This window comes from Ogataea polymorpha (assembly GCF_001664045.1).
Source record: "Ogataea polymorpha strain NCYC 495 leu1.1 chromosome Unknown OGAPOscaffold_4, whole genome shotgun sequence".
Classification (NCBI taxonomy): Eukaryota; Fungi; Ascomycota; class Pichiomycetes; order Pichiales; family Pichiaceae; genus Ogataea; species Ogataea polymorpha.
Window position 1 is genome coordinate 1,257,950 of NW_017264701.1, and position 19,339 is coordinate 1,277,288.

Here is a 19,339-nt window from a genome sequence, read left to right on the forward strand (position 1 = left end):
CCTTCAAAACCGGATTCTGGCCCTGAAAAAACAATTTTCGATGTTGCAAGAGGAGCTTGCAGCTTTGCGGCCACACAAGGCGCGCGCCGAGAAGTGCTCGAGCGACTTCTACAAGTCGATTCGACTGCTTTTACATGACACCCAGGACGAGACGTACGCTGGCAGCACAGCCATTGTGTCCAAAGTGAACTCGATCAAGAATTGGATTCTCTCGAAACTGTACAGGGAGATGAAAGACTCCCACTCGTTCACCAAACCGCCGCCCGACCACGCCAAAATTATGCGCATTCTGGACAGCCGTGCCAGCAGCACGGTGCCGGTAGCCCCCACGGAAGAGCTCGAAACGATGTTTGTGCAGTACTTCAACCGGCTCATGGGCCAGCGGTATTTTTTCTACGAGCCGGAGGAGCTGGAGCAGCTGTTTGCGGTGCATTTCGGCGGGTCCGATTCACTTTGTCCCAAATTCACCAGCCGAGCGCACCAGGACGCCATCGCAAGCTTGATTCTCGGCACGGGCTGCCGTCTGGTGATGATGTCGAAACAGATGAATTTCCTCAACCCGAAGGTCTATTTCGACCGCGCCATGGACCTACTCTCCAGCATAGAGTCAGCACTCAACTCTCTAGACCAGATCCGTCTCATCATGTACATCTCCCTGTACTTGCTGGTCTCGTACGACCACAACGTCAAGTTCACAATGAACATCTGGGAGCTGTCGGGGCTAGCGATCCGTAAAATCACCCAGACTGGGCTACATCGCTTCAACATCCCGGCCGTCGAGACAGCAAAGGAGTACGAAACAAAAAAGCGCATTTTCTGGTCCGTCTACACGTTCGAGAAGGTGCTATGCATGACGCTGGGCCGCCCTGCGTCAATCTCCGAGGACGAGATAGATGTGCCGTACCCGCTCAACATCGACTCGCTAGCCGAAATCGACGCCAAGGACCTGTACAAACTGCAGATCGAGCAGCAGCGGCTGCAATACCAGCAGCACGACCACCGCATCACGTATCCGCAAAAAATCTCCCGCACATACTATCTCATCCAGATGTGCCGCGTCCGTGAGCTGGAGCTGCGCATCGGGAACCTGGAGCAGTCGATCGCCGTGCCGCTCGCAGCGTCGATGATCGACACCGCGCCGCATATCGAGCCGCAATTCAACGCACGCTACCAGAAAATCGAGACAGAGCTCGAGAACTGGCGCGCCCAGCTCCCGACGGAGTCGGAATTCCTCGACGGCCTGCGTCGTGAAATCCCGTTCGAGTACCTGACCCTTTGCTACCACCGGTCGAAAATGTTTCTGTGTCTCACCAGAATCATGCACAGCGTCGACACGGACCACAAGAGCTTCCATGCGCTTTTGGTTGAGATTTCTGAGGCAGCAGGCGGTGTGTGCAAGGCGTATATGGCCATCACGAAGGACCCGGCATTTGGCTACGGCATGTTTAGTTTGCACTCTGTTTTCCTTGTCGGCATTATTCTCGCGTACTCGATTCTCAACCTTGACCACGAGCTGCTTGTCACCTCGCAAATGTGGAAATTCCACAACTATCTGCGTCACTGCTCGGTCCTGCTCTCGCTGTTTGCCGAGCGCACAAAAAAGGCCGCCAGCTTCCGCATCCTGTTTGACAGACTGCTCGAGGAAGGCATTTTCCGCACCGCAGCGGGCTCGCCAGAAATGCCGGCCACGCCGGCCAGTTTCTACTCGCAAACGTTCGAGTCGGGCGACCTCGAGCTGCGGAATCTGATGGACATCTTTAGCTCCAACACAGAAAACCACTGGAACATCAGCGACGAAGACGAGTTCTGGGAAAAACTAGATTCTAACCGCTCTCTACATAAATAATTCCGCTATAACTTCATCTTTGGCTCCACCCACCAGTCGATATCTCCAAAGTCCGGAAACTCCTTCGCAACACGCCAGTCCATCGCGAGCGGATCGAACGACGTCCCAGTGCGCCATTTCCAGCTCTCCGCATACTCTGGCTCTAACGTGTTCTCCATCCGCGCAACAATATACTTCCCGATGTTTGGCAAAAACTTGTACCCGTGGCCCGAGTCGCCTGTAGCAACGAACGTATTATTATGACCCGGCACGCGGTCAATAATAAAGTGCGAGTCCCCCGTGTCGCCCACCCAGCACGCCTTTGCGTTGAACGGCTCGTGGTATGCCAGCTCCGGACAATACTTGTTGAGCAGCGCCTTGAGCTCGCCGTAGCAGTGTTTTGGCATCGTGTCTCGCGGATTTTCGTTCTTGTACCGCGGTAGAGACAGTTTCTTGTCCTTGTCGTGCGGATTGGCCACCAGATGCGACGCCCCGGCTCCTGGCAGGGCCACCTTGATGATCCGTGTCTCCGGGTCTGGGGGGAAGAAGTAGCCCATGTCGGAGTCGAAAATGATCGGAATCTCCTTGTATTTGGCATATTCCTCGGGCGTCAGCTGGATGTGCGCAACGTACAGACTGGTGGCCGACTGCTGTCCGTTCAGGTCGACGGCCGTGCCGGTGTTGGCTCCGCAGCAGATCAAAATCTGGTCGGCCGTGTACAACGTTCCGGCAGCTGTTTTCACATACGTCTTGCCGTGCTGCTCTTGAAGCCCAGAAAAATAACCCTCCGCTCCAAACGTGAACTCCACGCCCAGCTCCCGACACCGGCGATATAGGGCCTTGAGCGAGTTGCTGGCGTGGCCTAGCCCGGACTCCGGGTTGAACTTGAACTCTTGCTCGTCGCCCAGTCGGTTGTGCAGAAATTGCGGGTGTTTCTCGGCTAGAGATTTACTTCCTCTCAAATACTCCACCCGCTGTCCCTCGCCCAGCGCACGCAGATTCTGGATACCCTGCTCCTCAAACTTCTTCCGCCCAGCGTGCTCCTTGGGAGTAACCAGTACACGGCCACACTCGTTGTATAGTCCCTGAAGGTCTGGGTCAGTTTTCCACAAATTAATTGCCTCCACGGCCATCTTGGAGTAAATCATGTCGGTATACTCTGCCCTGATGATTTTATTGAAATCATTGGCAGCAGACCAGGGCGAGGGCGGCTCGTAGACGTCAATTGCCCGCACGTAATATCCCTTCAAGGCCAGCTCTCTTGCAGCGGAGAGCCCAAACACACCGCATCCTACAATTAGCACGCTTGACATTTTGTCCCAAAAATATCTTTATCACCGGCTTTATACTTTTTTAATTTTTTTTCGTGACTTCTGGAAACTCGATCCGCGCGGTCTGATAAGCCATTTTTTGAAAAAATTGATAACAGCTAATTTCATTGGACTCCTCATGAAGGGTATCAAGAAGAGTAAATCCGGGTGTCTGGTGTGCAAACGACGCAAGAAAAAATGCGACGAGGCCAAACCCAGATGTGGACACTGCCAACGGCTTGGTCTGGAGTGCAAATACGGCGTCGTCCTTAACTGGATGAAAATACAGCTGCGTGCTCGATTCCATGCCAGCGGTGCACAGCCGACAAACCACCATCTTCTCAATGCCAACTTCACCAACATGGGACTGGCATACCATCTGCTGCAAATGTCTCCAAATTGTCCCATCCGCGTCCATAACGAGCTCTGGACTGCCACCGTTGCCGAGCCGTGCATCGACCCACGGAAAACGTCGCCAGAGTACCTTTTCAACCACTATGTCCGCAACATGTCCAAGTCGCGCTCGTTCTGCGGGAGCACAGACACGGCCAACGAGTTTGTATCCATCATCGTGCCGCTGTGCAAGAACTTCACCGCGCTGAACCAGTCTGTGCTGTGCTACGCGGCCATCGACCTACTCAAAGAGGAGCTCACTAGCACAACACCACATAAAGATGTTTTGCAGAGCTACTACTCATTGTACGTCCAGTTCAAAGACGACGCTATCAATGGGCTCCACTTGATCCTGGACACGTGCGACCTGTCAAACCTCGAGATCCTGGAGGAGTTGATTATTACCATCATGATTTTGTGCGCAGCAGAAATCGCAAATAACACCAGCAAAAACTGGGTCAACCTGATGAAGGAGGGGTTTTTGGTGTTCTCATCGCTGCAGCCGACGCAGATTCTCAACTCAAAGGTACTCACGTTTGTGTATCGCTATTTTTCACTGCGTTACGTTCTGCTCGTGTGCACATTGAAAGGAGACGTCCTGGCACAATTGCTTGACTCGTGCCGCTGGCCGGTCATTGAGTCCTTCTTTGAGAGCGACACTGTGGACCATCTTTTTGGGTGCTCGCCGAAACTACTCCACACCATCCATCAGATGGCTATGTTGAACCATGCTCGCGAAACAAATGCCATTGAGGAGTCTGTTCTTGTAGAGCAGTATTTGGGCATATGGACCACGCTTTCGGAGATGAAACAAAGAACAGCTCAGGACATCTCTGAACTGGACATGTGTGCAGCGGCATACCTTGTTGCGGCCAAAGTCTACTTCTGCATGCTACTGTTGATCGGCAACCTCTCTTTCAACAGAAACTTTAAAAAAAAGTTTCTTCTGCTCACCAAAAACCTTACAGAGTTGCTGATCGGCCTCAGCAAGGTCAACATGAAGGTGTTTTTCCCCGGCTGGACGCTGCTTGTCCTCGCAGCCTGTCAGAGCTGCACCCCTGCGGGCGAGGACGTGCGGCAGCAGATCATGGGCATCTTCCAGACGCTGGAACTAAAATGGCCGCTGAGCACTGTTGCAGAGCTCAAGGACGCCGTACAGTCGATCTGGGTGCTCTACGACACAAGCATCGAGGAGCCGGAAAATTTAGCTGGCGCATTGAGATTAGAGCCCAACGGCGTTGACTGGCGCGACATGATCTGTGCTGCCAATTATTGGCTTCCACTGGTTTAAATTAAAGACGCTATATATTTGGTTAGCTCCATGGCCTTTTCGTCCTCGAGCCGGCGACAAATAACCTGTAGAGACACAGCAGCCCCGTCAAACTTGGCCAGGTTGGCAGCATATGTCTCATGGACATGTCTGTCAACCTCCGAGATGAACTCTGTTTTTGGATACGGCGTGTCTTTGCTGACATCACACTTTCCGACCGGGAAAGTTGTGCCTGAGTAGTCAAGACCGTTCCAGATGGCCGTGAACGGAAGCGTCACCACGCCGTACTTTAAACATGCCGGGAATGGCGACACCGGCGTGATGATGGCATCCAGGCCGTGCTTGTTCCACAATTCCATGTATTTTTGTGTAAGGGCGGTGCGCTTGCGTTGCAACTCCCATAGCTCTGACACAGGCATGTCACGTGCTGTCGGAAACCATTTCGACAGCAGCGGATCCACCGGTTCGCCAGATTTCTTGATTAGTTCCAGGATGCTGCGGTAGCCATTTGCTCCAAAGAAGGGATAAATGGCCTCTTTTATCTCAGTCAGGTAGTAGTTTGGCCATTCAACCACCTCGTGCCCTGCAGCCTTCAAAGCACTACTGACCTTAGTCATAGCGTTCACGAGCGGCGCCGTGGCCGTCGAGGTACCATCGTTATCGAGAATGGCGATCTTCAGCTTTTGTGGCAGCTCAACAGAACGGTATTCCAGGGGTAAACAGCCTGCGTCAATGTCCAGGTGCGGCTTTGAGGCTATAATGGTTTTCAGAACGTACTCAACATTTTCCAGATAGTAAGACATCACGCCGTAGACAGACTTGATGGACTCCTGTCCCGGCTGGCCTGACGCTGTGCCATAGGTGGGGATTCTTCCAAACGATGGCTTGATCGAGTATATTCCGTTCAGAGCAGCAGGGTGTCTCACGGAACCTCCGATATCTGATCCAATACCAAACGAAGAGCCCCTGAGGGCCCCTATGGCAGCTTCGCCACCGGACGACCCGCCATTGTTGAGATATCGGCGGTTGTGAGGATTCAGAGTCCGTCCCCACAGAGTGTTCACCGTCTCAGAGTACATCATTCCGGAGGACGTGTTGGTTTTGCAAATAATAATTGCACCCAGTCGTTTTAGCAGCTTCACAATAGCCGAGTCCTCAGTCGCCACTTCCTCAGCCAGACCCACAAATCCCATCGAAGTGGCAAACCCCTTTAAGTTGATGTTGTCTTTGAGGGAAACAACGATCCCGTGGAGGGGACCAACCAATTCATTTTTCTGCTCGAGGAAACGATCTTGTTCGACCGCTTCCTTCAAGGCCTCCTCGAATCTCACCTCCGTAATAAAATTGGCAAGCCCGTGGCCAACGGCCGCCCGGCGACAGTACAATAATGTCACCTGGTGGGCACTCAAGGAACGAGTAAGATATTCCTTCTGCAGCTGCTCAATAGTAAGACTTACAATCCTATTCTCCTCATCGGTAAATAAAGTATCGATATATCCGGTCACATCGTTGACTTCCTCCGGCGACGGCAGATTGGCGATCTGGTACGGACAGAGCAGTCGCTGTTGCTCGCCGAGCTTTTTCTCTCTAACCTCCTCCCAGGTCATGTTGAGCGAAGTTTTTCTGGCACGCTTCTGCCGAAGGCTCTCATCCGGAATTCACAGGCTTGCCTGATTTTTTGACTCTCTTATCGTGCATTTAGGTCGTGTCCGTCCGACGGACTTTTTTATTTATATCCGCCGCATGCAGAAACTATAACCTCCATAAAGACACGAATACAGTCAAGATAATCTGGGATGTCAACCCTTTCGTCTGGCATGGTGTTGTACTTGCCACCCGGACCACACACAATCCCCTCCATGCCCAGCTTCTCGTAAAGATGGCCTGCATCGCTCCCGTAGAAGCAGGGTGGCTTGAGCGCGCCTGTAGGCTGGTCCACCCCGCGCACCTTCCTGTAGCACTGGTTGAGAAGTTGCACGATCTCGGCCTTGGGGTCGACCTCAAACGGTGGCATAAAGTCGCGTTTTTCCAGGCTCAGCTCGTACTTCATTTTCGGATACTTTTCCTGCGTCTTCTTTAGCTCAGTCTCCAGATCCTCAAGCACTATCTCTTCGTTCTGGCCTGGGGCGTATCTTGCCGCCCCGGTAAAAGTAACAAAGTCTGCCACTTGTGGAGGCCGCCAGGTCTCGTAGTTTCTGCCCAGACCGCCCCTGATAGTTCCGACGTGGCATCTGTTGACGCTCTCGTGCGTGGCGGAACGTGCTTTGGAGAACTTGAGGTCCGTTAGCCGGTGGATCGCATCCATAGAGGCCAGAATCGAGTCTGTGGCCTCCTCACGTTTGGACATGTGGCGAGTGTCCCCCACAACGTTGACCTTGAAAATAGCCGAGCCAGCGTGCATCACTAAAGCATAAACATCGGTTGGCTCGCAGTTGATGAAGAAGTCTGCCGAGTCCTTGGTAATAACCTTTTGTGAAAGCAAGGCCATGGTTCCAGCACCACCCTGAAGCTCGCCAACAACAAAGGTCAGCGTCAGGTCCTTAGATATTTGAAATCCAGCATCCTTAAGCGTCTTGACTGCCATGTAGTAGGCACAACAGCCGGATTTCATGTTGCTAACACCAATGCCATAAATAAAGTTATCATCCACCTTGCCCTCATAGGGATCAACCGTCCAGCCCTCAGTAACAGGGTTCACGTCCACATGGCCGTTGAAGAGCAGCTTCTTTCCCTCATACTTGTTTGTGCCCTCCCACACGCCAACAGAGTTATATCTCTTCATGCCGTCGGTTTGGTCGGTGAACTCCAAACTCTCCGCTTTCAGGCCAATGTCTTGCATGGCGCGAGTCATATAATTGACAGCATCAATCTCGCCTGGTGTCCTGGATTGTGAATGGATCTTGATGAAGTTGGACAGGAAGTCCAGACACTCCTTTTCGTTCAGTTGCGGTAGCTCAGACATGGTCACTAATAACGCAGAGTGGATAGACTTTCATGTTATTATATGACTGACAATAGAACGGCGGGCGGCACTACTTTTCCGTCGGCTGGACCCGTCCTGGTTTCAGAGCGTATCGTGCATGCTATCAGTAAATTTTTTTTATTTTTCGCAAGTCTGGTCCCGCAGGCTTACGGAGAGCCGACTCTGGGAGCATATATATATGGGCGTTCAGAATGTTCCCGATATCGCAAATGTCGACGATTGACGAGACCAAATCGGGCTCTGTGACAGAGGTGCAAGTGCCAGAAGAAGCCATCAAAGACGTCGCCTATGAATTGTTCCAGGAAGGTGGGGCCAACGATGAAGTGGACCCTAAAGACTCTTCCCGTATAGCCAGAAAACTCGACGTCCACATGATGTGGGTGCTGTGCACTCTGTACGGTATTAACTACGTTGATAAGGCAGCACTGGCATGGGCCGTTCTGTTTACCTTCGAGGAAGACCTTGGACTCACCGGAAGTGACTACTCGTGGGTTTCGTCGATCTTCTATTTTGGCTACTTGGGCGCCCAGCTCCCAGCATCCTACCTTTTGCAACGCTTCCCAGTTGGTAAAGTGATCTGCTTCTCCTCCTTTGCGTGGGGGATCATCATGCTTGCCCACATGGGTTGCAAAAACTACGCCGGTATTCTTGTCTGCAGATTCCTCCTCGGAGTGTTTGAGGCCCCTGTCTCAGGTGGATTTGTGCTATTCACGTCTTTGTTCTACACCAGAAAAGAACAGGTGTCTCGGACCATGTACTGGGGCTCCATGCAGGGTATTTTCTACGTGATTTTCGGATTTATCACCTACGGTTTGGGCCACGCGCATAGCTCCTTCCTAAAAGAGTGGCAGCTGATTTACTTAGTTTTGGGACTCTGTTCGGTCATTATCGCTTGCGTGTGGTTTGCATTGATCCCAGACTCACCGGACAAAGCAAGATTCCTGTCCAAGGAGGAAAAAATTATTGCCGTCAAAAGAGTCTCCAAAAACATGATGGGTGTCAAGACCAACGACTGGAAATACACCCAGGTTTGGGACTGTCTTGTTGACCCAAAGACGTGGCTTATGATTGCATTCATTATCTTTTCTATGATTCCAAACGGTGGTCTAACCAACTTCGGCTCTTTGGTGCTTAAAAGTATCGTCCATAACAGGGTCCAATCCATTGCGATCGGTGTGGGCAGCTCGTTTTTCTCGTCCGGCCAAATGTTAATTTACTCCGTTTTGTCCATGAAGTACCACAATTTGAGAACTATTGGAATGAGCGCGCCTTTGCTACTGGCAATTGCAGGTTTGTCTGCCGTCTACGCCACAGAGGACCACGGCGCCAAGTGGGGCCGTGTTTTTGCTTACTGGATGATCAACTCGTACGCAGTCACGTGGCCGTTTGCTCTTTCGATCATTGGATCAAACTATGCAGGACACACCAAACGTGCCACCATGAGTATGTTGCTGCTAATTTTCTTTGCCGTGGGAAACATCATCGGTCCGTTCTGTTTTACCAGTGAGGATGCTCCAAAATACACCAAGGCTCTGGCTACAAATCTGGGCTGTTTCTGTGCCTGTTTCCTCATCGCAGTGCTCCTGAGACTGTATCTGATATGGGAGAACCGTAGAAGAGACGCGAAATACGGGCCCGTTGCCGAGCTTACGGAAGACGAAAGACAGCAGGGCATCATCAACGGTATGAAGGATCTCACAGATACGGAAAACAAGGAGTTCCGATTTGTACTATAATATAGGTCTATCTTAATTTTAATTAATTTTTATCGGCCCACCAGATTGGGTTTATGCGATAACTGAGAAAATAAGATCTGCTCCGACAAGTTTGTTCGTTCAATATTTCCCATGGCAAGTTATCTCCCTGTTGAGAATGGCACCCGGTCGTTTTGGCTGAGTGCAGAGACTGAGTTTGGCTCTACAAGGACGACAGAGAACCTTCCTTCAGAAGTCGATGTGCTGATCATTGGTGGTGGTTATTCTGGAGCCACCACAGCGTACTATTTGTTGAATGGAAAAAATCGGCCAGAGTCTGTTCTCCTGCTCGAGGCCAGAACTCTGTGTTCTGGCGCTACTGGAAGAAATGGAGGCCATTTCAAGCCCAGCTTTTACAGCTCGTCAATCTCTCACACCGAGAAGTACGGTCAGAAAGCCTGTGCTGATATCACGAACTTCGAAATGGCACATTTAAAAGAGTTGAGAGAGGTGCTCGAAAAAGAAAAGCTCGACTGTGAGTACATTGTCACCAGAGGCTGCGACGTGTACACGTCTGAAAAGGGCGCCCAAAGGGCAATTGCAAATTTCCACCACATGATGGAAAATCCATACGTTGAAAATAAACACGAGTTCCAGCTGCATGTCGGCGACCGCGCAAAAATTCTTTCGAAAATGCCCGACGCGCGTGCTTGTGTGACGGGACCAGCGGGCCAAATGTGGCCGTACAAGCTGATGGTTGCATTGTTGGAAATATGTACCACCAAGGGACTCAATATTCAGGCCAACACTCCTGTCTTGAGCACTGAAAAGCAAAAGAACGGAAAGTACTTGGTGCACACCGAAAGAGGCGATGTCATTGCCAAATCTCTCGTGATAGCCACCAATGCGTACACGGCCTCCGTTGAGCCTCGTTTTGAGAACAAGATTGTCCCCATCAAGGGCATTTGTAGCCACATCATTTCGTCTGGGGCCAAAGCTCCAGCCCATCTGACCAATTCCTACGGACTTCTCCTTCCACAGAACAGTGATTACCTCATCAACAGGCCTGACGGTTCCATTATCCTGGGAGGTGCCAAAGAGCACCTTTTTCCGTATAAGGAGCGTTTCTACAACGTGGTGGACGATAGCACTCTGGTTCCAAATGCAGAAGACTACTTTGAAGGATACATGGAGAAGAACTTTTACAGCTGGCAGGAATCGAAGTCAGCCGTTGCCAAGGTCTGGAGTGGTATAATGGGTTATGCTGATGATGGTCTGCCATATGTTGGCGAGCTCGAGGAAAAGAAGTTCATCCTGGCCGGGTTTGGTGGCCATGGAATGCCCCGGATTCTCCTTTGTGCAAAGGCTGTTGCCAAATATATCAAGGGCGAATCCAGCGAATTCGAAGTTCCTCGTCCATTTTTGGTTACTCCTGAGAGAATGGAGCGGACAGAGAACGGCGTTCTTGCATCTCTACAAGCTGTTGTTGAAAAATAAAGTATGTTATTTTTTTCTGAGTGCCAGTAGCGGGCTTTTATTCACCTCGAAATCCTTAAGCTTTTCCCAATTGTGTGCATCCAAACAGGCCTGGCGAGATAGCAGCACAGCGGGACCAGCACGCGCTTTGACGTCATCCTTGTACGCACGGATCATCTCTTGCCACGAGATCTCCTGTTTCTGACATTTTTCCAGCAGATCGATGAAAAGCTTCACGTCTGCAATGGCATGATTTCCAGCCTCTCCCCTGTACATGACCATGGCATGGCACGCATCTCCAACCAAAATGATTTTGCCCTGCTTGTCGTCAAAGTCGGCATATGGCCAGTCAGAAAGCCGTATCTCCATGAATCGATCGGAGGCTGCCACCATTTTTTCACGTAGAAACATAAGATTCTCGTTCAAGCCCGAAGACACTTTTTTGATAACGGCGATCTTATCTTCGACAGTGTCAAACTTCTCGGCAGCCTTGTCAGCACAATTCCAAGAAAAGTTCACCTGACACTGGTAGAAATTGGATCTGTTGTAGGCTGGCGAAGAAAGCAGAGAAAACCAGAAGAATGTGTTGTTGGATGGTATTGTTCCTTGAAATAGCAAACTGTCAAAGTGCTTTGACACCTGATCGTACTCTTGTTGGGTAAGCTCAACAGTAGATCCCAAGAATCTGACTGGAAGGTCATATAGCTGGTAATTATCTGGATTGGTGAACCGTCTAGTGATAGAGTTGCTTCCTTCTGCTCCAATCAGGAGTTTACCGGTGAACGTTCTGCCATTCTCACATATAACTGTCACTTCGGTGTCTGTAGTCCTGACCTCTACCGTTTTGCAACTCCAATTAACGTCAATTCCCTCTAGCAGGGTCTTTCTGATCTGTTCTCTTCTGACTCGCAGTCTTTTGGATGGAGGAATGTGAACCAGCGATTTTGCACTTTCTGCGTTGATATACACAAAGTTTCCGCTGTCATTCAAATGAAAGTTTTCAAGCACCTGGCATTCGTAGACCTTCTTTTGTATCTCTTGCGGCAAAAGTGAAAGGAAGTCATTCAAAGCCCAATGCAGAGTAATACCCCATCCTTGGCCACGAGACGAAACCGATTCATCCCTATCAAAGATGATATAAGGAATCCCCAGCTGTTTGAGAGCTTGCGCTGTGAGCAAGCCAGCAATTCCAGCTCCTGAAATGAGAATTGGCAGTCGATCCCAAGACATTATTTTCTTTGAGTTGGAAAATCGGTCTTTTTATTTTCAAGCCCGTTGCTCCATTGGAGATAAAAAAATCTTATCGCTGCGGAATTGTTACATAAAGTAGCCGGCGGATTTCGCGAGTGATGATATTTATAGTCCCAGTATTTATAGTCCCCGAAATCAAGTATCCTGCGATAATATGAGCGGACACGAGGCAATTAACCCTATCCACCCTTCCATGGTGGGTAAGCTCGACCCAGAGTTTGAGAAGATGTACAATGAGCATGTTGCCAATACCCCTAACCGTCCTATCGATCTTCCTTTGCTGAGAAAGAATTACAATAAAATATATTCCTATGGCACTGCTCCTGCACCGGAAATTAAGAACATTGAGAATACAACGTTTCCAAGCTTTGATGGCAAACCGGTGGCCCTGCGAATTTACCGGCCAAACGACTACTCAGAGTCTGAGAAGTTGCCAGTTCACCTGGATTTCCATGGAGGCGGTGCCGCAGTTGGTGATCTCGACACCGAAGCCCACATTCTGAAAGAGTACGTTGCAAGAGCAAGAATTGCCGTCGTGGATGTTGATTATAGACTGATTCCGGAATACAAGTTTCCTACTGGTGTCAAAGACTGCTTTGAAGCCACCAAATACGTCTATGAGCACGCCGATGAACTTGGGTTCGATAAAAATTCCATTTCTGTCGGAGGAGTTTCCGCTGGCGGCCACATTTGTCTGGCTGTGGATCATCTCTGCCGCGACATTGGGCTCAAGCTGGTGTTGGTTTGTGCCGGTACGCCTCAGATTGCCGATATCTCGAACGTCAAAACCGCAGCAGACTCTCCATACCTTTCGATCAAAGAGTGCGAGTTTGCCCCTACTTTGAACTGGGCACGTTTGAAGTGGTTTGACGACATCAAGTGGAAATGGCTCGAGGATCTGACCGAGGAGCAAAAACAGAAGGAACTGGCAGAAATCGGATGGCTCAAAGATCTGATGCTGGCTCAAAATTTCAGAGGATTGACCAAAACTCTTGTTTTCACTGCTGGATTGGACCCTTTGCGGAGTGAAGGCCTCGAGTACGCCAAGAAGCTCATGGACCACGGTGTGGAGGTTGTGTACAAATGCTACGAAGGTGTGCCACATCCATTCCAGCATATGAATAAGAACCTCTGGCAGGCACGGGACTTTATCTACAGAACGTCTCTAGAGCTGGCTTTGGCCCACAAAACTTTGACTTTTTAGATATGCGGAATTAGAGCTTATCACACCGACAGTAATAATTTGTAAATTCCACCGGCAGCTTTCTCGAATTCCGCCAGGTGCTAGCGCAGGTTTAAAAGATATCTACCTCCCATATCTTTCCACATCATGACGTTGGATTGGGTAGTCCCCAAAGGCACTGTTGTGCTTGCCACTGGCGGCACTGGCTTCATAGGTGCACACTGTATCCAGGTTCTTCTTGAGAATGGATTCAAAGTTAGGGCTGCTGTCCGGTCTAAAACCAAAGGAGAGCAACTAGTCAAGTCGTTTGAGCAGTATAAACCTGCGCTTACCTTTGGAATCATAGAGGACGTGAGCGACTACGACTCACTGGTTCGTCTTGCTGAGGGTTGTTCGGGAATTTTACACCTTGCAAGCCCATACACATATGCTGTTAAGGACTTTGCAAAGGAACTGCTGGATCCAGCCCTAAAAGGTACACAAGCGGTGATGGAAGCTGCTGCTGCCCACAAGTCGATAAAACGAGTGGTCATCACGTCGTCATTCGCGGCGGTTTTCGATGCCACCAAGGGCTTGCAACCAAACGTTGTTTTGACCGAAAAGGATTTTTCTCCACTAACATACGAGGATGGAGTCAACACCACAGATCCAGCTGTTGCGTACAGAGCATCCAAGATTGTTGGAGAGAGAGCAGCCTGGGACTTTATTAACCAAAAGAAACCTTCTTTTGACATTGCTGTCCTCTGCCCGCCTATGGTCTACGGCCCTCTTGCTACCACGGAGCTGCTTTCGTCTTTGGACAATCTGAATTTCAGTAACTTGACCATCTGGAAAATGGCCACTTCTGGATCAGCCACACCGGTGCCGCCCACGAAAGGCCCTGTGTATGTGGATGTGCGGGATCTTGCGTTTGCTCATTTTCGTGCGCTGGTAGTGCCGGAAGCGGCCAACCAGAGATTTATGGTTTCCGCTGGGGATTTTAGCAACCAGGAAATTTGTGATAACTTGAGAGATAATCTCAGCACTGCAAGAGCAAAGCACGTTCCTATTGGAACCCCCTACCAAAACACGGAGCCGGAACACTTCACCACAGATTCGTCCAAGGCAATTGACATTTTGGGTGTTACATTTAGACCAATTAAGGATTCGGTTCTGGATCTAGTGAATCAACTGTATAGCTATATTGAATAACTATAAAATTCCCATTTGTTTTGCTTGCTCTTCAATATCGGCTTTGATATCGTAGCCGCAAATCTCAGTAATGGTCAGCTTGTCAGGCCGGTCATTATCCTTGCTGGACCACCCAATACGCTCGTTCAAATTTTCACGCGCTCTCAAAGAAGCGGCCTGAATCCTGGTAGCACGAGGTTTGCGAACTTTTTCATACAACTTGAGACCGTCTGGCACCGAAAACTTGAAACGGTCGCTAAAGATGTAACCAATAGCAAAAGCATCTTCAATGGCCGTGACGGCACCAAGAGACTGGTCGGGCATCATTGGGTGAATGGCATCTCCCATCATCACAACCTTGCCCTTTTGCCAGTGTTCATAAGGCTGATGAACATACAGCCTCCATTGCTTGATATCGTAAGCAATTTTGAAGAGATCCAGCACTTTTGGGTCCAGATCAGGAAACGTGCCACACAGCTCTTCAACAGAAGCTTCGTCATTCCAGCCACCCATACGAAGATCGTTTTTCACTGCTGGATAGAAACAGTAGCAGGAAACCACTTCGCCGCCTTTACAGGGAGACATGACGATTTTGTCAATTCCAGAAGATCCTGGAGTCCCTCTCCACCAATATTCAATGGCCTCGTTTTTAGAAAAATCGGTGAGACCCTTGGCCACCACCTCCTTTGTGTCAAACAAGCATCTAAAGCAACAGGAGGTCGAGGGTTTGAAATCTGGCGGGTTACCAATCTGTTCACGAGTGAGTGATCGAATTCCGTCAGCAGCAACGATCAGATCGTGCGTCGCCTCGTGGCCGTTCTCGAAAGTTATCTTTCCAGATTCTGCGTCAACGTTCAGCGCTTTGTGATCAACTAGAAGCTTGCAAGGAATTCCCTCTCCATTTTCATCCAAGGCACACTTGAGAAGCAAGTCGTGGATGTCGATTCTATGAAGATTGTAGTAAGGCACTCCAAAAGACTCTTCGTAGTCGCCGAGGTCATAGACCCCAGTGATCTCACCGTTATCAAACTGACGTTTTATCAACTTCTTCAAAATCACCGGTTTGGTCTCCAGCAAAGGCACCCCAAGCTCCCTAAGCAGCCTTCCTCCATTGGAAGCACAGGATAAACTTGCACCAACTTCCCCTGCATAGTGATATCTCTCATATATTGTCACCTCGTGGCCAAATTTGCGAAGGCTGATGGCCGCTGTGAGACCAGCGATTCCGCCACCAATGACTCCAACGTTCAAGTTCTGTTTTCTTTCAGGCATTTCTTGCAAACACCACTATTGACGTGCAACTTAAATAACCATCTCAAGTTTCGGGCCGGAGACTTTTTTATTTGTTCCGCTCGGAGATTTTCCCACGATTTGCGCTTATCTTTTTATCTTATCATGTGAACTTTTTTCTTCGCTAAAGTCAAATAACAGATGTGCTCGATTTGTATATATGCCACACATGTCTGCCTGTTTTACTGACCGTTTAAGTATGAACTCAGACAAGAACACTGTTGAGATTGTCTCCGAAGACCTGGCTCACAAGCCACACCCAATAACCTCGGTGTTGAGTGCGCAGAGTAACATATTTGCAGATGAGAACCAAGACATCACTCTCGGATTTATAAGGGAGTACGAGAAAAATGGACTTTCGTCGCTGGCTAACGTGGATCTGAATGCCATCACAAGAAAAATTGACAAGCAGATGATGTTGATCATGTTTCTGTGTTACACCTGTCAATTTATCGACAAAGTCGCTTTAAATTACGCCAATATTATGGGTTTGAGAAAAGACCTCGGCCTCGTCGGTAACCAGTTTTCCGACCTTGCAACGTATTTTTTCGTTGGTTTCCTTATTTTTGAGCCAATACAGGGCTTCTTCATCCAGAAAATCTCGCCTACAAGAGTTTTGGCCGTCAACGTCATGATATGGGGTGTGCTTTGCATGTGCAGCAGCGCGACGTCTAATTTTGCTGGTATGATTACCGTGAGAGTTCTTTTGGGCTGCTCGGAAGCTGCCATTGCACCTTGCTTGGTTCTTATCACCGCGTCCTGGTACACCAGGGGTCAGGCAGCTTTCAGAACGGGAATCTGGTACTGTGGTTTGGGAGCTGGTCAAATTATCGGAGGACTTATTTCTTTTATTTTCCAACAGATCTCCACTTTGGCACCGTTCAAAGGATGGAAAATTATGTTCCTGGTGATCGGTTTCGGCAATCTTCTGGTGGGATTCGCCGCCCACTTCTACCTGCCTGTCAACCCTGTCGAATGCAAATTTTTAACTCAAGACGAAAAATATGCTCTGCTCATAAAACTCAGCGAAACAAAAATTGGTGTGCAGAGCAAGAAGTTTGTGAAATCGCAGGTCTGGGAAGCTCTAAATGACATCACGCTGTACCTGTTCTTCATTATCGCTTGCACCATTTCATTTTCTTCCAACACTATTACAACGTTTTCTTCGGTTGACATTCTTTCGTTTGGATTCACCTCAAAGCAGGCTGCGCTTTTGAACATGCCGCCAGGAGTCGTCTCGATCGCCTCTACGCTCCTCTCAACTTTCTTCATTATGAAAGGATTTCCTAGAGGACTGTCGATCATGATTCTCTGTGTCCCTGCAGTTTGCGGAGGTGCCCTGCTTTCCTTCTTGCCAAAATCCAACCAAGCTGGACTTCTTGTTGGAATATACATGATCAACACCATTGTTGCTCCATTGGCGATTATATATGCGTGGGTTGGTAACTGTGTTGCCGGACATACAAAGAAGATTTGCTTCAATGTTGCCGTCATGTTTGGTTTTGGCCTAGCTAATATTCTAGGACCGCAGTCGTACAGAGCAGACGACTATCCGGACTACATTCCGGCGAAAGTCAGCATGCTTGCAACGCAAGCTGCTACCATAGTGATCGCCGCCCTGATCAACCTAGTCTACTTTTTGAGAAACAAGAGAAGAAGTAAAGAGCCGAAAAGAGCCATGGATGAGGATGTCGCAGCCGCTTACCTCAACAAAACCGACTTTGAGAATCGTTCTTTTAGATACTTATATTGAGACTATTGCCGCGTGCCGGGCTGTGCAAATTATAAGATTCGCTTATCAGTAAAATAATTAAAGTTCGAAAATATAACATGACTGTAGCTCCAAAGAAACGAGCTTGTGACTGGTGTCATGCTTCAAAGCAGGTCTGCTTGGGAGGCAATCCATGTGATCGGTGCTTTCGAAACGGATGGACTTGCACCAATCAGCGGCCAGCAAAGAAGATAGGAAGACCGCCAAAGCCGATGAGCGATAAACCACAGAAACCGCGAAAATACAACAAGAATGGGTGTTTGACTTGCAAGCAAAGAAAGCGCAAATGTGAAAATGAGACTTGGCCATGTAAGCTGTGCTTGCGTCTTGGTCTGAAGTGCAGTGGAGAGGCTGGCACCACTACTTCTGCTGAAATATTGCTAACGAAGGAAATCGATTCCTTCGATGAGCTCAAGGAAGCGGAAAAAATGTACATGAAATATTTTGTCAACGATGTGGCACCAATATTGTTCGCAAAAAACCACGCTCATGTCTTCCTCAAGCAGGTTGTGAACCTGGCATTCCTGTATCAACAGGTCAGAAACCCTATTTTGGGGATCGCCGCCACTCATCGCTCTTGCAAGTTAGACCATGAGCTGTCCTCCGTTCGTGAGCTCAATCCGGCCTATCGAGATTCCATCACCTATCGGGCTCGCTCAAAACTTTCGGAATATCCCCAGTGTTCAGATGAGATAGAGCTTCTTTCTGTGCTGTTGTCTGTGATGATGGAAATTCTTGTTGGAGATAGTCTTGATTGGTTTCAGTTGCTGCAACGTGCTTATAGAATACTTGAAAGATGTGGTGGAATCTTGTCTCTAACAAATGACAAAGACGATCAGCTAAAACTGATTAGCGTCCAGCTCTTTTGTTATCTGGATTTTGTGTCAAGCTTGAGCACATGCAACCCGCCATATATCGAAATGCAGCAGATGAACCAATTTGAAACCAGCTACAACATATCTGAATCCCTTGAAGAGTTTGACATTGAAGGCCTAGTGGATGAGAGTTTACTGTCGAACACAGAAATAAATTCTCGATTTGTTTCGTCGCTGTTGAGTGACAGCGACACTTCCAATATACTCAAAATCGAGCTCGGGTTTAAATTTGGCATTGCAGGTGATATATTCAAAATTATGGGCAAGATATCTGCCCTAGCAAGTCTCCGCAAGTTGCGCGGAAGAGACAGCAAGTACGATATCGAGTTCGATCGGTTTGCCAGCGAGATAGAGATGAAGTTGCAAAATTGGGATGTCCCTGAGGAAATTAATTTTGAAAACATCTCAGATTTTCAGAGAACACAGTATGCGCTGGCATTGCAGTGGGCTTGCTTCTTGCGGCTGCATCAGATACGCTACGGATACAACAGGGATGACTCAAGGCCCAAGGGATGTTTGGTGAACATTTTGCAAGCTATAGAATCTATTCCTGAAGGATCACAGCTGGAAAGTGGACTAATGGTTCCTCTCATACTTGCTGGCTCTGTGGCTAGTCGGGAGGATGACCGTAGAGTGATATTGAAGAGGATGAGGAATATCAGCGGAACGCTAAAGTTTCCTTACATTCAGCGATTTGAGATGCTGCTGATGAGAATTTGGGAGCGGGATTCACTGGATGGCAACTTTGTGAACTGGGCGGCGGTCAGGTATTACGAGTTTCCAGGGTTGGTGATGTTTTAGCTGGTACCAAGACACCGATACCACAATAATTAACGAGGCGCGATAAA

At 49.0% G+C, this 19,339-nt stretch overlaps 12 protein-coding genes across 12 annotated transcripts; 7 read left to right on the plus strand and 5 right to left on the minus strand.

Moving 5' to 3' along the window:
• Nucleotides 1–1,756: 1,756 nt before the first annotated feature.
• Nucleotides 1,757–3,035, minus strand: OGAPODRAFT_16703 (uncharacterized protein). The gene has a single exon (XM_018354611.1). The coding sequence runs from the start codon at nucleotides 2,956–2,958 to the stop codon at nucleotides 1,852–1,854; it is 1,107 nt and encodes a 368-aa protein (XP_018211028.1). The 5' UTR covers nucleotides 2,959–3,035; the 3' UTR covers nucleotides 1,757–1,851.
• Nucleotides 3,036–3,274: 239 nt separating this feature from the next.
• On the plus strand, nucleotides 3,275–4,819 carry OGAPODRAFT_94492 (uncharacterized protein; the record flags this gene model as incomplete). Its single annotated transcript, XM_018357545.1, has 1 exon — nucleotides 3,275–4,819. The coding sequence occupies one exon, from the start codon at nucleotides 3,275–3,277 to the stop codon at nucleotides 4,817–4,819; it is 1,545 nt and encodes a 514-aa protein (XP_018211029.1).
• Nucleotides 4,816–6,405, minus strand: OGAPODRAFT_48925 (uncharacterized protein; the record flags this gene model as incomplete). Its single annotated transcript, XM_018355609.1, has 1 exon — nucleotides 4,816–6,405. One exon carries the CDS (start codon nucleotides 6,403–6,405, stop codon nucleotides 4,816–4,818), a length of 1,590 nt encoding a protein of 529 aa, XP_018211030.1.
• Nucleotides 6,406–6,524: 119 nt separating this feature from the next.
• Nucleotides 6,525–7,760, minus strand: OGAPODRAFT_13478 (uncharacterized protein; the record flags this gene model as incomplete). Its single annotated transcript, XM_018353367.1, has 1 exon — nucleotides 6,525–7,760. The coding sequence occupies one exon, from the start codon at nucleotides 7,758–7,760 to the stop codon at nucleotides 6,525–6,527; it is 1,236 nt and encodes a 411-aa protein (XP_018211031.1).
• Nucleotides 7,761–7,965: 205 nt separating this feature from the next.
• On the plus strand, nucleotides 7,966–9,517 carry OGAPODRAFT_76925 (uncharacterized protein; the record flags this gene model as incomplete). Its single annotated transcript, XM_018356251.1, has 1 exon — nucleotides 7,966–9,517. Exon 1 carries the CDS (start codon nucleotides 7,973–7,975, stop codon nucleotides 9,515–9,517), a length of 1,545 nt encoding a protein of 514 aa, XP_018211032.1. The 5' UTR covers nucleotides 7,966–7,972.
• A 92-nt stretch (nucleotides 9,518–9,609) lies between these two features.
• On the plus strand, nucleotides 9,610–10,972 carry OGAPODRAFT_82822 (uncharacterized protein; the record flags this gene model as incomplete). The annotated part of the gene is made up of 1 exon (XM_018356647.1): nucleotides 9,610–10,972. Exon 1 carries the CDS (start codon nucleotides 9,629–9,631, stop codon nucleotides 10,970–10,972), a length of 1,344 nt encoding a protein of 447 aa, XP_018211033.1. The 5' UTR covers nucleotides 9,610–9,628.
• Nucleotides 10,973–11,027: 55 nt separating this feature from the next.
• On the minus strand, nucleotides 11,028–12,181 carry OGAPODRAFT_94495 (uncharacterized protein; the record flags this gene model as incomplete). Its single annotated transcript, XM_018357546.1, has 2 exons — nucleotides 11,028–11,062; nucleotides 11,095–12,181. 2 exons carry the CDS (start codon nucleotides 12,179–12,181, stop codon nucleotides 11,028–11,030), a joined length of 1,122 nt encoding a protein of 373 aa, XP_018211034.1.
• A 175-nt stretch (nucleotides 12,182–12,356) lies between these two features.
• OGAPODRAFT_94496 (uncharacterized protein) lies at nucleotides 12,357–13,427 on the plus strand (the record flags this gene model as incomplete). The annotated part of the gene is made up of 1 exon (XM_018357547.1): nucleotides 12,357–13,427. One exon carries the CDS (start codon nucleotides 12,357–12,359, stop codon nucleotides 13,404–13,406), a length of 1,050 nt encoding a protein of 349 aa, XP_018211035.1. The 3' UTR covers nucleotides 13,407–13,427.
• A 105-nt stretch (nucleotides 13,428–13,532) lies between these two features.
• Nucleotides 13,533–14,576, plus strand: OGAPODRAFT_49168 (uncharacterized protein; the record flags this gene model as incomplete). Its single annotated transcript, XM_018355616.1, has 1 exon — nucleotides 13,533–14,576. One exon carries the CDS (start codon nucleotides 13,533–13,535, stop codon nucleotides 14,574–14,576), a length of 1,044 nt encoding a protein of 347 aa, XP_018211036.1.
• Nucleotides 14,577–15,827, minus strand: OGAPODRAFT_13484 (uncharacterized protein; the record flags this gene model as incomplete). Its single annotated transcript, XM_018353368.1, has 1 exon — nucleotides 14,577–15,827. One exon carries the CDS (start codon nucleotides 15,825–15,827, stop codon nucleotides 14,577–14,579), a length of 1,251 nt encoding a protein of 416 aa, XP_018211037.1.
• Nucleotides 15,828–16,218: 391 nt separating this feature from the next.
• OGAPODRAFT_88811 (uncharacterized protein) lies at nucleotides 16,219–17,598 on the plus strand (the record flags this gene model as incomplete). Its single annotated transcript, XM_018356917.2, has 1 exon — nucleotides 16,219–17,598. The coding sequence occupies exon 1, from the start codon at nucleotides 16,258–16,260 to the stop codon at nucleotides 17,596–17,598; it is 1,341 nt and encodes a 446-aa protein (XP_018211038.1). The 5' UTR covers nucleotides 16,219–16,257.
• A 446-nt stretch (nucleotides 17,599–18,044) lies between these two features.
• OGAPODRAFT_76930 (uncharacterized protein) lies at nucleotides 18,045–19,316 on the plus strand (the record flags this gene model as incomplete). The annotated part of the gene is made up of 1 exon (XM_018356252.1): nucleotides 18,045–19,316. One exon carries the CDS (start codon nucleotides 18,045–18,047, stop codon nucleotides 19,290–19,292), a length of 1,248 nt encoding a protein of 415 aa, XP_018211039.1. The 3' UTR covers nucleotides 19,293–19,316.
• Nucleotides 19,317–19,339: the final 23 nt, after the last annotated feature.

Excerpts from the sequence above, each read along its gene's own strand:
- OGAPODRAFT_16703 (XM_018354611.1), bottom strand. The coding sequence starts at position 2,958 with ATGGCCGTGGAGGCAATTAATTTGTGGAAAACTGACCCAGACCTTCAG.